Below are 15411 nucleotides of genomic sequence, written 5' to 3'. Positions count from 1 at the left end.
AATGAAAGAATAAAAAGATTCACCTCTCTACATGCTGCAGTGCTAGACATGTTTGCATTTCTTGCTTTTAATTGTGTTGCAAGGTATTACAGAGTCGCTGAAAGCCTTTTTTGAAATTCTGAACCTTCATTGTAACAAACTGAAACTACTTTGATTGACACTAGACTACTGAAAATTTGAAAACCTGAGTCTCCAATAATACAACCACTGATTAAGTATCCAGGGGCAACTGACTTGGAGACATGAGCAGACAGGTAAACAGTTGGTTAATTATAAATGACAGGTATGATGTTTGAAGTCTTTCTGAATTAAAGCAATGTCAGAATGTTGGTCCCTACAGAAACACACTAAGGTGTCACTCAAACTACAACCTGTGTATATGCTCAATGCATACAGAACCGCTTGTGTATATTATTGACAAAGATGGTCGATAGGATTTGAAACTAGAATACTAAAACAGCATTCTGATGATTGGGTTCAAAACAAACGAGTTCAGGGCTGTGGTTCGGTGAGTTTAACAATAATACTTGAACTCCTTGTCTTTTTTCCAACAACATATACATAATGTTTAATGAAAATAATTTTTTTTTATAGTGACAGTATAATGTGAACTTGGCAGCTCAAACTGAACTAAATTAGCTATATTTAATAAAGTAAAGTTAGTAACGTAAGTTGAAAGGAATGTACAAGTATGACGAACAAGTTTGACAACATCGCCATTGTTTAGAAGTAGATTAATGTCATAAGCAACATTGGAATGCAACATTTTACTGTCTATTTCGCTTTGTAATTTAGATTTTTCTAATTTAAAGGAAACTTACCTGTCGCTTTGCCGGGGCTTTTCACTTCTTCGTGAATTTTTTTTCGCGCCAACGGCTTGTTGCTGCCATCCATCGTTTCATCTGGATACTCAACCGCCCTTCGCCTTTATAGGCTACATTTGTCCTCTGTGACTTGCCGTATTCAGTATATAATCTGCTCTAACCGGAAGTACCGCCCCTTTTCATCCCCCCTCTGTCATATCAAGTGAGTTTCACGTTTCCGCGTTAAAAAAAACACATATTTTAATCATCAACCATCCTCGTTTACGATAATGTTTCCATTCTCAAAACTGTACTATTGAATTCGCGTTGTTATTAGCTTGATGATTAGACAACCATTTGTTATCCAACATAATTCTTCCTGTTGTTAAAACCGATAACTGACCCCATCTTTTCTGCTCCTCCCCAGGGCTCAGTCCGCTGACTTGACATCATGGTAAGGATATTTTCCCGTTTAATATCTTTACTAATTGATTCTATCTAACCCACCGTGTTGTCTCTGTGTATTTGACGTGTCCGTGTGATTTCTGTGTTTGTGAGACTTAATGTGTTGGCAGAACGCTGGTTACTGTCTGCGTAGCATTAGCATGTCGTCGTCTGTTAGCCCATTTGGCTACCCGGTCTCTGGCAATGAATTAACTGCACTAACTTGCTGTATTGCGTGTGCTAAATTATTGAATATATTGTTGTGATTCATTAACTAATAGTTGTGCTAACATTAGTTTGAAATTGTCCGATATGATGACATCACGCTGCGCATGCACGTTCAGCTAATGTTATGGTAGTACTTGCAAGCTAACAGCTTTTTTGCCTGCAAGACGTCCTAACATCTCTGGCTGCTGTGCCTTTGGTGCATCACACGCTTGCTAGACTAAAGATGGACTAAGTGCTGTGTTTTGGTTTTTAACAGAAACATCAGTTCCACCGGTCCACTCACATTAGGGCGTAGTTCATGATCTTGCTAGTACTGGTGGACTACTGTTCTGCCTGTTTACTTGTTTAAGATCACAATGGAAGCGTGTGGGAGGACAGACGGGTGAATTGGGGAGATACTGTATTTCCCTCATACTTTGACCTAATGTTATCAAGACCTACATCAGGGATTTTGGAGAAAAAACTGCAACAGTAGCTTGAGTTCACATGTACTGAAAGCATACAGGGCTCTGATTGATCACCTGGAGCTGTTACCCTTAGTTAACTGACAGGAAGCAATGATGGAATATAGGAGCTGGAGTATTTAAGGTTGTTTTTGGGGTACTTTGCTGAATAAATAATGGTTTGTCTTCTTTTGTAGCCTCACAAGATAAACGAAATCAAAGATTTCCTGCTGACAGCAAGGAGGAAGGATGCAAAATGTAAGTTAAACCCCAAGACTCACCTGCCTTATTGGCTGCATATGTTACCTTTAATAGAAATATCTGACATCCTGTTAAATATAAACAGTATATATAATATATGTCATAGAGTACATTTCTCACATTGTTAGAACTAATGTCTTTTTTTTCTACAGCTGTAAAGATCAAGAAGAACAAGGACAATGTCAAGTTCAAGGTCCGCTGCAGCAGATACCTGTACACCCTGGTCATCACTGACAAGGAAAAGGCTGAGAAGCTTAAGCAGTCCCTGCCCCCAGGTCAGTACTGTCTTCTGGTCAAACTGTCTGTGCACCACATTTTATTTATTGGTGGATTAATTCTGCTGTTCACTTAATGTTAAGGAATTGATGAGATTGCCAATATTTAATGGATTAAAGTGCATGTTCTGTTTATGCTTTGTTATATTATGGTAAATGTATAATGTTGCAAACTGATACTTTTTGAAAAAAAATTGCCAATTCATTTTCCCACAAATGAGGGCATAGATTAATATTTGACAAATTTGTCTCCCTATTAGAGCTCTGCCAAGCTAATGAAATGGCCGCTACTATTCACTGGGTGTATTGATTAGGTGGTGTATTTAGACAGATGGATAGGATCCGGTGCTGATGTAGTTCAGCTTAATGATGCAACAGGATATTGAATGAATAAAATATTTAATTTCTCTGCAGCTGATGGTATTGATAACCTGCCGAGCTTGGCAAGTTAACTGAAGTTTTATGGAAATCCCAAATCATAGCTTAATGGCATAAGCACAATGGAACTAGTTGTGTGTTAAAAGATTCTAAGACTTTTCAAAGAGCATGGTTTTGCATATTGTGTCCTAAATATGTGTATCGTTTGTTTACAGGTCTGGCTGTGAAGGAGCTGAAGTAAAGTCGTGATGTACAAATTATTGTAATAAAAATTGGAAAACTTAATCATTTGTCTCCTGATTTAATTCTCGGTGTTACACCACGTGATTCCATTTTTCTCTTTCCACAAGATGTCCGATTTGATCCACTCAAAGGCGTCACACAGGGTTCAGTATGTTCAGGTCAAACACCTGACTAAGCATTGGCAGCATGTACAATTCTACCAATGTAATCAATTTGTTGATGAAGGAAGCAATGCTTTACAAGTGAATGTATGGTATCTAATGGTTATACATCTGCATTTTCTGTTATGTCCACTGTCCCTTAACTGGTCCAGCTAGAAAGGTATTTGGGCTCTTTGAATTGTGGTGTACAGGTAATATGGCAGGTACAATCAAAGCAAATACTGCCCCAGTCCAACTTCATATAGCAACGGAGACCTAAGACAGTAAATGGAATCGGCAACACTTGAAATGTACCCAGGTTCATATGTATTGCCCTACACAATTTGTCTAAGGTGTTGTGTACCTATATATGGGTTCATGGCCCAATCCAAGCGTTCTGGAAGATTGTAAGTGTAAATCCATAATCAAAAACCTTAACATACTTAATCGGGACAATAAGGTGGACAGGAGGCGTTGTACTGCTAAAGGACACGTCTCGCAATGTAGGCTGTCGTGGCTTTGCAATGCCTCAACTTCAACACTGGGTGGCAGTCGAGTAATTTGAAGGAGAGGGTTCATAACACGTGTTTAAAGACCAAAATGAAGGTGACCAAACTGTGTTAGGGCAAGGATATAGAAGTCATTGTCAGAGAGAACAGGACATTGTAGTTAACAGACACATTTATTGCACTCTACAAACAAATCTTTCTAAACTCGGGAGAACCTACCTGCGCGCTCTGGAGCCCAGCGCTGTCCTGCGCCTGCGATCTTTGCGCGTTCACGTTGGTGTCTGCTGTGTGTGGAGCAGTTGTTGGATCGCTCAGCGTGTGAGTGTGTGCGGGTAGTCGGGCTCCTCACACAGACATGGGCTCAGTGTGATTATTCTATATTTCGCGGAAAAAAAACACCGGAACCCACTTTGGACCATTACCACTTGTCCATGCGGGACTTTTTGTTGTGTCTTTTGTCTCCTGCGTTCCCAAAGCGTGTGTTTCCATGGAAGAGTAATGCTTCTGACACTGCCTTTGTTTGATAGGAGACGGGATTGAGGATCTCCAGGAGCTGCAGCCTCAACTTTTTTACCCGGGGCAGGGATGTCTTCTGCTCGGGTGGATTACATTGCGCCCTGGTGGACTTACTGGCTCCACAATTTCCCTCATATCAACCTGAGGTTTCAGCCCACTGACAATAGCTTCCAGCCCGGGGAGGAGAACTACCAGCAGGTCAGTACTGGAGCTCCGGCTGCATCTAACAAACACACACATTATCATAATAACGCTCACTAAACGTCCTGAACTAAAGTAATGACAATTTAGAAATATGTGAATGTTGATCTGTAGTAAATTTGCAAAACGCCTAATTATTAGTTTAGGATCTTTTCATTTGTCCCATGACGTATTATTATCATTTTATAGCCGTTAAAAATACCTGTCTCAATGCTGCGTTCACGGGTCATATTCACTTCAATACTTTAATTCAACAAATTAATAAACAAAGACACATTGTGCTTATGTGTGGTTTGAGTTTGCTGCAATGCTTATGCTGGAGGTATATGTTTACTTTCGTAGTGTAGTTCTGGGGGAGAGAGAGAGAGAGAGAGAGCGGACATCAACATGCTGATGAAATGGTCATAAGCCTGTAGATACAAATGCATTTTCCCCACAGGCGTCAATATAGTTTAAACGTTTAACCGCACAGTTGGTGGTGGGGCCCGCACGCAGTTTTAAAGTGGGATGGGACCCTCTGTTGGAGGAGTTAATGACCTGGCTGTGAACACATGTCAAGTTATATGAATCTTTTATCATTTTGCTGTTTAATATTTCATGTATATCGACATTTTAATGTTACATCGTTACTTCTCTCTGTGCACAGTGAGAATGCATGACATTTAGGTTCACCCCTCTATGCCAGGTTGCGTCTAATGTGAGGTGTGTAGGCCCTCAGGGGTCCCAGAGGACCCTCTTGAGAATGTGGATAAGGTGAATCTAGGCCATAAACTGAAATAAAGACAAATTTGTTTTGTAATATCAGGGTCTAATCTCACATTGTAAGGTGATAATGAGTTTGGATACAAATGCATAACAAGAAAATCATGACCCGTGGATCTTAATATCTGCTGTGTAGTTTTGATATTGAATACGAATTAAATCTCTTTGTGCAGTGTGAAAAGGACGGCCAACACTAATTGGCTTTTATCGCTTCTCAGCTACCCCCATTTATGATTATTCACAACCATTTCCACCAAACAACTCTCCTAAACTCACTGCATGCAGACTGTCCTACACTAAATGACCTTCTCATTGGCCAACATTTCTAATTATTCCTCCCAAAAACGAGGAATCAGTCCCACCCTATTCCCTACACATCCTTTTATGGAATTCTATCAGTTTTGGAGCTTTAGTTGAAGCCAATGCGACCTTCCTCTTAGGACACTAGCTGCAGTTCACATCTGATTTATGTTTGGTCGTCTCCAGCGCAGTGACCAATGCCAGGTTCCTTCTATGTGGTAGAAGTGGAGTCATGGGCAGCCGGATATGTAAGGGGAGGGGCGACGAGTCTCAGCAGGAGAGCAGCACGTCTTCCTGAGAACGCTGCCCACCACAGACAGTCATGTGTGTGGGAAGCCCCCTTTACCACATCCCCTCACCTCTGTTGTTCACCCGTCCTCACGCCCACATGTTTGTTCCTCTGTATGTTCTTCTCAGCCTTGTTTTGTTTGGATGCAACCCCTGCTTTTCCCCTCCATACTGCCATTGTGTCCCAACATTGTCTGCCAAAGCGCCGCTGGCTAATGGCACAATTTCAAAGCCAACACATTTTCTCATCACTTGTGGACAGACCAGCTTATTTCTGCTGACCACATCTTGTTTTATGTGCTGTGTTGAAGAAATTAGAAAACAGCAGATACATTGCCCATGGGTATACAAGCAACGCTGCTAAATTGCTATAATACCCGAGAACTACACCTAAATTATATAGTGCTACCACTCATCTTGCTTAATGAATCGACTCCAATCCACAGAAGTGCTTTAATTTGGTTTACAGCCTATTCTGGGTGACAATAATTGTACTTAAAGCCAATATAGTCAGTAAAAACCATCTAAAGGCCCGAGGAGATTTGCTGTGAAAACCCTAAGCAGCATCTTGTATTATCACATTAGTTTATCTGCTTAATCTGCCACAATTCTATCAGTATCAGTATCTAAGCAGTAGATTTATTGTCTTATTTCATTTCCACTTTGGGATTATTAACCATTGCAACCAACTAATTTAATGATAAAAGATTAAATTGAGTGGAGACAAATTAAACCCCCTAATTAAGCACTGTAATGCGGGGTTCGCACAGAATTGCTGACATCGATCCTGGGATGCGGAGACCATCCAGCGGCTCAGCCATGCTTAACTCTGACCGTTTGCCTTGTCAGACGACTCGTAATTGGCCAGTTGTAGGCTGGACAATGAGGGTGAATTCCTCCCTTGGCTTTGGGCCATAGTTTGTGATGGAATGCGAGGGGTCGTGATCTTTCATTGTGCTCTGTGTGTGTGTGTGTGTATGTGTGTGTAGTAGTAGTAGTAGTAGTAGTAGTTACAGTAGTGGCTCTGTCCCTGTTTCTCACCCTCTGTTAGACACTGGTACTGTTAGTAATGGAATGTTTGTCGGCTGAATCACCTGATCACAGTTTTCCTTTTTGTTTCTGCCTGACAATAAACAAGCGTGTTCCCCTCGCTGAGTTTGTTTTACAATCCCATATTTTTTGATAATGACATTACTCCCGGCTGCCGTCGACTCCAGAGTTCCCAATTACTCCCTGAGAAAGTCACCCACCATTGTCAGAAAGTCCCCGTGTTGTTGAATTCCTCTGGGAGAAAACTTTCTAATGGAATGTAATAACAATGCCAACATGTTCGAGCCTATGACATTAACGATGGCTCCGTGGAGTGGTGAAGACAAATGACTGCGGCCATTATTTATGTCATTAGCTATTAGTAATGCTTGTGTTTGGCCCGGTTGTCCTCAGCAAACTTTGTTCGACGTGTTTCTCCGCTCCTCGTCTCCGTGTCCCGGGGCCAGGGGGATGGAGAGAGCAGAAACACAAAACTGAAAAAAGCTCTGCCAAAAATAGGACAGGGGCCTAGTTTTCTTAATATTCCTTTGTGTGTGTGTGTGTGTGTCTGTGTGTGTGTGTCTGTGTCAGTCAGACTTTATGTACAGGTCAGCAGGTCCTACTCCATCTGACTTCTCTACTTCCTGTTTTCTGACCCAAATATATTCGGGCCACGTGCAGTCATGAACTGAAGCGATCTCTGCCGCCCCACCTATCCACCCCAGGCACTGTGGTAATTATACAAGCTGCCGCAGTTACGCCAGTTGAATGGTGAATTTACAGTGGTACAGACGGTAGAGCTCCTGCAGGGAAGGTCCTGATTCATGCCAGTGCTTCCTGATCAAGGCACATTGCCAGTATTGAGCTGACAATGTGATAGTAACTGATCCTCTACCTGCAGCTATTCAGACACTATTTAAAAGAAGTAATGAGCTTTTTTATATGGAGCGATTCCTTGTGTTTATCTTTGTGCTGGTCCCAGCCTTAGGTCACTCCTCTCTCTACTCACGTAATTGACAGGATCCACACTTATGATATTTACAACAGGTGAACTTTCTGTCCAATCACAGCACCTGTTTGTCCCGAACACAACTGTCTCTCCGCCGATCACTCCAATGTCCAATCGCAGTGCGTTTCTACTGAACGGGCTCGACTCATCTCCACTATAACTGCGGTCTGGAATCATATTGGATAAACGAGCAAGGCACAGACATTCCATTCACTTATGGGAACAAGCACACACACACACACACGCACGCACACACTTTTCTTAACACACACAGTCTTTTCTGCTTCAGTGGCTTTTCTTATAGTGATTCCCAGGGCACAATGTTCTGCCTGACTGCACCCCGTCTCCCCTCCAGACCTTTCTCTCCTTCAATTGCTGTTGTTTTCGCCGATTCTATGACTGATTGAAAAATGATATCTCCGTTAATCAGCATTTTCTCCATCTCTCATTCGTCTTTCATCTCAGTCATTGTCCCTGTTCCTGTTATAGGTTATTAGGCCGCCCTGTGCCAATTTGAATCAGCCCGTTGTTTCTGAGTGGAGTGGCTCCTGTGTAGATGGAATAGATTTATGTGGAGTCATGAGGATGAAATGTGAATCATAATGTGAATCAAAGTGTGTAATGCACACACGGTGCTCTTGTAACATGCGTTCAATCTTGTATCAACACGTCTGCGTCGCATGGCTGCATCAGCCTTCCTTGTTAGGAGTCAACCTCTCCCCCGTCTGTGTAAATGATGGGGTGACTTCAGTAACACGGTGATTCACCTCGGCACAGTTCAGCTTTTGTTGGAGTCATTTTGTCTTATTTCCTGTGCAGTCATCCAATTATTCTTCAGAATTTTCTGTTCCTCATGCGAGCGCACAAAACACACAGAGCGTCCCTTCTGGCTGCGCAGAAGGTCATTAACCCCAATCTGTCTCTATAATGCTTGGAGCCAGTGATTAGCATCACTTGATTGGCTAGATTATGTAGCCAAGCTCTTGTTCTTAATGGGCGGTGGGTCCATCCTTTGTGCTGATCCAACAACAGTCAAACCGGATGTGACAGCGCAGAATGACTCGCAGTGATGTCGAGGTGCCGATTGGCCGTCACAATAGTGGCTGTCATGCGAGGGCTGCAAAGAATATACGTACAACAGATCAGATGGATGTGTGGTTTTGTTAAAAAATCAAATAAGTGTCCTTCTCCTTTGTTTACTTGCCAGTGCTGCATGAAGTAGGGCAAGTAGACTCAAACTGTCCAAGACCCCTCTGGCAGAGACAACAATGCAAGTCTGCTCTGCTTGAGGAGGGGTGTGCATTGCAGTGTGGGGGTTGGGTCTTTGTTCTGCGGGTGTAGTATGGAAATCAGGATCCCCCCCTCTCTCCCCCTAGGGATAAGGTTAGGTTCAAAGAGGGTGTCAAAGAAAATGGCAGATAAGACAGTTTACTGCACACCTGCACACGACAGTCGCCTCTGACAGGGCGCTGGAAGACGGCAAGAAGGAGGCAATTCCTCCGTCTCCAATCCCAGATAGACTAGACTCACAAAGCTCCGGTGAAGTGTTTGTCATGGCAATGTGTAGAGGGCAATAGGGCAGCGCTGCCTAAAAGACTTCAGAGATCCTTTTGCAACCAAGGCCTCTATTTCCCCTTTTTCTCATCCACTCTCATTCATAACACATGGACCGCCTTGCTGTGACTTAATGGCGCCCCAGCTGTGAACATGGCCAGGCCCAGTCGAGTGCATCCTACTGGAAAGAGCCACGATCCCCGGGGCATTCCCTTTAGCGTCAGAGTGGGAAGAGGCGGAAACACAGAAGAAGATGAGCCGGCTCCTCTGGGCTTCGGGAGGCATGCATTACCTCATAGTGATGCATTTCAGCTTGCATTTCCCTGAGCCACAAGGCAGCCTCTATTAAGACCTTCAGCGTGACACAAATGTAGTTTATTTGCTGATGTAATGTGTTCTACAGTGTTTTAAAATGCGTAAAACAAACACATAGGGGAATATCTACATCCTCTTCTGCTCTTAGCGACCTGACACCAGTTTAACCCCGGTCACTCTGAAGGAATGCCTCTGTCTATTCGCTGTATACACACTCAAAAACTCACACGCACACACACGCATACATTAAAGTCATCTGCAAAAGAGCCTGGAGAGCCTTTCCACCTACACACAGCTGTCTGCCACCTGCTGAAGGCTCTTCATCGCAACGCTTAGCGTGCACTTACCACCACTTTCTGTGACGCGACTTAGGGCCTGCTTAGCAGATGCACCGGAACAGATGGATGTGCTTTCCATCTTCATGTTTTTATTATGGTCACTACAAGTGTCTGAAAAATGTATTCTACTGGCTGCTTCATGCATCAGCTCGAGGCAGGAAGCGTATTGCGGATAAATTATCGCGTCTATCACGGCCTTCCATCGTATTCTTCATCTCTTGTCTTACTTCTGTGTGTGAAACAAAGCAGGAATATCATAACAAAGCTGTTGTTTTGACAGTGGAGAGCTCATTAAGAGTATATACTGTATGCAAGTCGGGTTTCCTCTATGCATAGGCAAGTTAGACGTGTGCGTTAGGCAACTGTAAATGTTTTTTTTAATATCTTATATCACATTGAAATCTCATCTCCATATATGGTTTGATATATATTATGGCTAGCCTTCTTAAACAGCTGCAAGTGTGCGTCTGTTTGCTGCGTTGTGGAGAAGAAGGCTTCCTGATGGACGATTACAGCACCGCTGAGTGTTTGTGTCAGTGTCCCATCTGTGGTTTCCTTCTTGTACGTTAATGATTAGCTGCTCTGGGAGATGAAGGAGTGTAAACGACTCACCCAGCACCCCAAGGGTTATCTCTGCTCCGATCTGTGAAGACCCCCTAATGGCCTTTGTCCCATATGGACTTGGTGTGGGTGCGAACGTGTGTGTTTGTGGCACTTTATGCTGTCATCTGCCCTCCTTGCTTAAAAGATGCAGAGTATCATTATCCACTCTGATGTGACCAAGACTCTCTTCCTCTTTTTTACGTCCCACTGTCTTATTTTCTTATTGCACAGTACTCCCTCCCCATTCCCAGTGTCCCCTTTTCCTCCTCCTCCTCGCTCTTCCTGTCTCCTCCCTCCCCCACGGCAGGGATTGTCTTTCCCACTTCAGCGAGATCTTCCTTCCCCTCTTTCTGTGGCTGCCTCCAGCCTTTTGATCGCTACAACTACCCCCCCCCCGTCCCCTCCGTCCCCCTCTGGTCTGTAGGGACGAGAGAGGAGAGAGAGGAAACAGAACAGATGAGGCGAGGCAGTGCACCAGGGCCTCTGAGTTAAGAATGAGTAAGTAAGGAGGAGGGTGTTAACATATCGCGTCTGCTTTTATGGGAAGGAAAAGGAAGAGATAAGTGGTTTCCGAGCTGCCAATTTGATTTTTACAAAAGCGCAAATATGTGCACACTCCAGTCCGTAAAAGATAAATGGTGTTTTTTAAAGGTAATGGAAGGTCGGAGCACTTGGAAAGTGATGGGCCGAGGATGGAGTTGTGGCGTGCGCGTCTTCGCCTGCGTCCTCACTCTGAATGGATGCTACATAATTCAAAAGCCATTATTTTTGCATTCCACTCCTGAGAAGAAAGGACGGTTGCTAAAAGGGAGACAGAGACAGATGAGAAGGAAGCAGGAGGTTGGTGTTGAGGTGCTAACTACTTCAAATGCACTGAGAGAGTGATAAAAATGTCTAGGGGTTAAAAGAATGTGTAATGTTGCATTTATACGAAGCTCAATCCAGTTTTGGAATCACGCAATGAGCTTTAAATGGCCCAAAGTCTACGAAAACAAAGATGAAAGAGCAATATGGATGAAATGTTTATCCCTCTGACAGTTTCTATACACACTCTAAAAGAGCCCCAGCCAGGTCTCGCTCCTCTCTCCTTCCCTGGTTCTCCCCCTTCTCCCACATTCTCTCCTTTCTCTGTATTGCCTGGCTGCAGAGGAATCACAAGACAGAGGAATGGACCATTTAGGCGGCCCTGTCACATGCTGCTGAATTCAAATAGGCTGTGATAATTCCCCCTTTTTCACTCGTCCTCCCTCCCCGCTGCAAGGGCACCAACCAACCTGCACGTTACCATGACGATGTGGGCGGCTGGTGTTGTGTGTGTGTGTGTGTGTGTGTGTGTGTGTGTGTGTGTGTGTGTGTGTGTGTGTGTGTGTGTGTGTGTGTGTGTGTGTGTGTGTGTGTGTGAGGGAGAGAGAGTGTGTGTGAGTGTGAGAGAGAGCCCCACTCAAACCCCAACCTGACCAATAGGCTGTTCTCATGGCTTCCCCTGCCCTTCCCCCCACACACACATTAACCAGTGTCACGCCTCATTTGATGTGTTCACCTCAATTAACGTAGAGACCCCCCCCCCCCCCCCCCCCCCCCACACACACACACACACACCCCTGTGCTGCCACATGATATAAACTCATGTTTTGAGAGATCTAGATGATGTTTGACTTACCTGGCTCTCTGAGAGACGCCGCAGACGTAACCCTGCAGATTGGGGGGATTTTAATCCCACTACTCGACTCGTGAAGCAGATGACGGCGCGTAATGAGAACAGATGGCTCGTCACGTAATAGATTTCAGTTAAACCAAAAGCAAAAACAGAAGGATGGCTCCCGAACAAACCCATCTGCTCACAGATGGATGTAGGAGACGGCAAGGAGCGTCTTGTTGCTATTTCTGTCACGGCGTCTCCATCCCTCAGCGAGGGTGGGATGGAGGCTGACGGAGGAATGAGAAGTGGATGCAGAGATGCATGAGGTGTCTGCTCACCAGCTGGAGGAGAGGGACGTTTGGGGAAGGATGATAACACTCCCAGAATGCAGCTGACCTTGTTTTGCTGCCTTCTGGGGCAGACATGTTGATTTGAGCCACCTGGACACACCGCACACTATATTTCTGTGTCCTATTACAACACTAATCGTAATAAACGTCAAGGTTGGCATACTTTCCGTCGCTCCCTGCTCTGCTCATTCCTGATCGGTCGAGTCATGTTTATTTCTTGGATGAAGAGTTAGCGGCGTTCAGGTCTTAGCCATGATTTGGCAGGTCAGGTGTGTGTGGAGCAGAGAGAGGTTGAAGTATGCAGTGCAGTGCTGGGGGCCCCTGAGAACCGGAATTGAGTGCCACTGTACAAAAGAATTAGCAACTGACAGAGCCGTGGATAAAAAAGGGAACAAAAAAGCTCCGCTAATGGAAATCCATGTGTCGAGCAATCTGAAAAGAAACCTGAGGCATTCCTGATGTCACTGAATACAATTAGTAGAACTGAATTCAAAGACATTTATTTTAGCCTGAAGGTCCAATGTGTTTAGACTCAAAAGAGGCTTTATCAGGGCATCAAAGGAGGGTTGGGTCATCTGCCACCTTCTAATGGAAGAGAGTAGTCACATGGCAAAGACACATGGACTTTGTCAGTTGTTTTCATTTGCCTCAGCTTGCTTTTACAAATCGACAGTAAATCATGAAGAGATGGGGTTTCCCTTTGTTTCTGTTGGGCCTAAAGCATTGTGTCGTTTTTTTGTGTGTCCTCTTTGTAGTCCCTCATCTTCCTGGGCTGCGTGGCGGCCGCGGGTCTGGGCCTGAACCTGCTCTGCCTCGCCATCTACCTGAGCTGCCTGTGCTGCTGCCGCAAAGACGAGGAGGAGGAGAGCAAGAAGCCCAACTCCTGCTGCGTGACTTGGTCCGCCGTCGCCGCCGGCCTCATCAGCTGGTAAGAGTCAGGCCACAAGGACAACACACACACACACACACTTTCCGTCTCGCTTTATTGCTGTTTCTGTATTCCTATGGGAGGACTTTAAGTGATAAAGACTTCCGTAGTGCAGATGCTGCCTTGCACTTCCACCCAGGATCTATAACTTATTAGATCATCACAGTGCATAGACACTCCTACAGTCGGTCCATATATCTGTTTGACTACCTGTTTGTCTGTCTTTGTTTGATTGTCAGTCTCCGTCTCTGGTCTGTGTTTGCTGTCAGACCCTGCATCTCTCTCGAAAAGATCCTCATCGCTCTCTCTGATCCGATCTCCGCAGATAGTTGAGGTTTCGGGTTCATAAATATCAAAGCAGCCCAGTTTCCCCTTATTTCCTCCCTTTTGATAAAATCAGCCTTTGATCTTCCATTGATGCAGTTGACAGCTCAACCCCACCGCCTCAGTTTGGCGTGACGTGTTATTTAAAGCCGCGCGGAAAAAACCCACAAAAGATGGAAGACGTTCGGTTTGATGTGCGAACAGGCGTGGCGTCCGTAAAACGTTTAGGATGCGGACGCTGTGAAATTGCCCCTCGGGGGAAAACGCGGCTCTCAGTTTGACAAATCAATGAAAACGGTCAACCGTTTTGAGGACTCCCTGGAGAATCCCCCTGGATAGGACAGATGGAGTGAGACCGTATGAAAGACAAAACTGAGATAGAAGGCAAGATTTACATACATTTTGATCTTTATGTGCATCTAGGAATTACTTAACAGAGCGGTAGTGTGTTATATATGATTATCAATATCTATCATCAGGTTTATCCCATCCCTCACAGTAGGAAGAGTCATGGTTTGAGCCCCGTGCACATTTACCTCAAACCTTAACTTATCCGAAAATAATACTTTATTATCCTTTGACACTTTGACGCTTTGACTTTGCTGCCAACCACAGGGCAATAAGATGCTGTTAGCCTTTAATGAACTTACCGACACAGAGCGGGTGCATCACGCGGTCAGCACTTGCGTCATCTGATCCAATAGTCAGTGAATGTTACACACACATGTCCCCCTGCCTTGTGACCGTCATGGTGACCGGGCCGCTGAGTAATATTGAATGAACACAACCTCGAGTGTTTATGTTTCCTTTTTTTTTTTGACAGAGGTCATTGTTGAACGCAAACACAGTTGCGTGTCGACCGTGGTTAGGGCTTTTTGTTGTCATGGACGCGATCAAAATATAGATAGGAGCCTCTCCGTGCAGTATGAGAACTCTAGCTCGGCTTACTAATGTAGTTAGACAACTCAGTCTTCGTGTCTTAATGCTTTTTGACTAAACAGATTTGATCAAGATGTTGGATCAAGAAAATAATTGTGTCTTATGAAGTTATCTCCTCAGCGGTGGGAGTGTTTGAGAAGTTTGTGTCTCACAGCAGTCAAAATCAAACCCATGTGGCCGCTCCGGTCTGCAGTCCAGGCTTCATGTAAAGTCCCTCTGTCACAATATCAAGCACCAAGCACTACAAGTACTGTAGGAAATACTGTAGGACTCTGTAGAAAGTATGTCGTCTATCCCACCGGTTCCCGGGACTGTAATCCCACCACAGAGATCCATTTCTCTCTGGTTCTAGTCTGGAGTTGATTTAAAGAGCTTAAGCTGCACAGTTTGATAAAATTCGAAGACACAATTTTGGGGGATGAATGAATTGGGTGGGGGGGGGGGGCGACATCCTGTGGGAAATCAGCTCTACTTTATCTGATTCCCCTAACTTTGATTATGCCAGTCTGCCCGGATACTCCAGAGGATGGATGTGATTGCCCGGTGGATTTTTGCAACCAGACTTGAAAGCAGGAAAAAAACTGGCTGCAAT

The 15411-nt window shown here is 44.4% G+C and overlaps 2 protein-coding genes across 6 annotated transcripts in view; both read left to right on the top strand.

Moving 5' to 3' along the window:
- The first annotated feature begins 1096 nt into the window (after window positions 1-1096).
- On the top strand, window positions 1097-3117 carry rpl38 (ribosomal protein L38). The gene is made up of 4 exons (XM_076151850.1): window positions 1097-1257; window positions 2116-2176; window positions 2332-2454; window positions 3048-3117. The coding sequence occupies exons 1-4, from the start codon at window positions 1255-1257 to the stop codon at window positions 3071-3073; spliced, it is 213 nt and encodes a 70-aa protein (XP_076007965.1). The 5' UTR covers window positions 1097-1254; the 3' UTR covers window positions 3074-3117.
- A 92-nt stretch (window positions 3118-3209) lies between these two features.
- Window positions 3210-15411, top strand: part of ttyh2 (tweety family member 2) — a 36263-nt gene continuing 24061 nt past the window's right edge. For all 5 annotated transcript variants that reach the window (XM_076151849.1, XM_076151846.1, XM_076151845.1 and 2 more), the window contains exons 1-2: window positions 3210-4438; window positions 13384-13556. In XM_076151849.1, the coding sequence (XP_076007964.1) occupies window positions 4310-4438; window positions 13384-13556 (302 nt within the window). In that variant the 5' untranslated portion in view covers window positions 3210-4309. The remainder of the gene's footprint in view (window positions 4439-13383; window positions 13557-15411) is intronic.

Source organism: Genypterus blacodes, unplaced genomic scaffold (assembly GCF_046128005.1).
Source record: "Genypterus blacodes isolate CSIRO-AG114 ecotype Tasmania unplaced genomic scaffold, CSIRO-AGI_Gbla_v1 ptg000055l_1, whole genome shotgun sequence".
Taxonomy (NCBI): Eukaryota; Metazoa; Chordata; class Actinopteri; order Ophidiiformes; family Ophidiidae; genus Genypterus; species Genypterus blacodes.
Note: the sequence above shows the minus strand (reverse complement) of the source record. Positions and strands in the feature narration are given on the sequence as shown.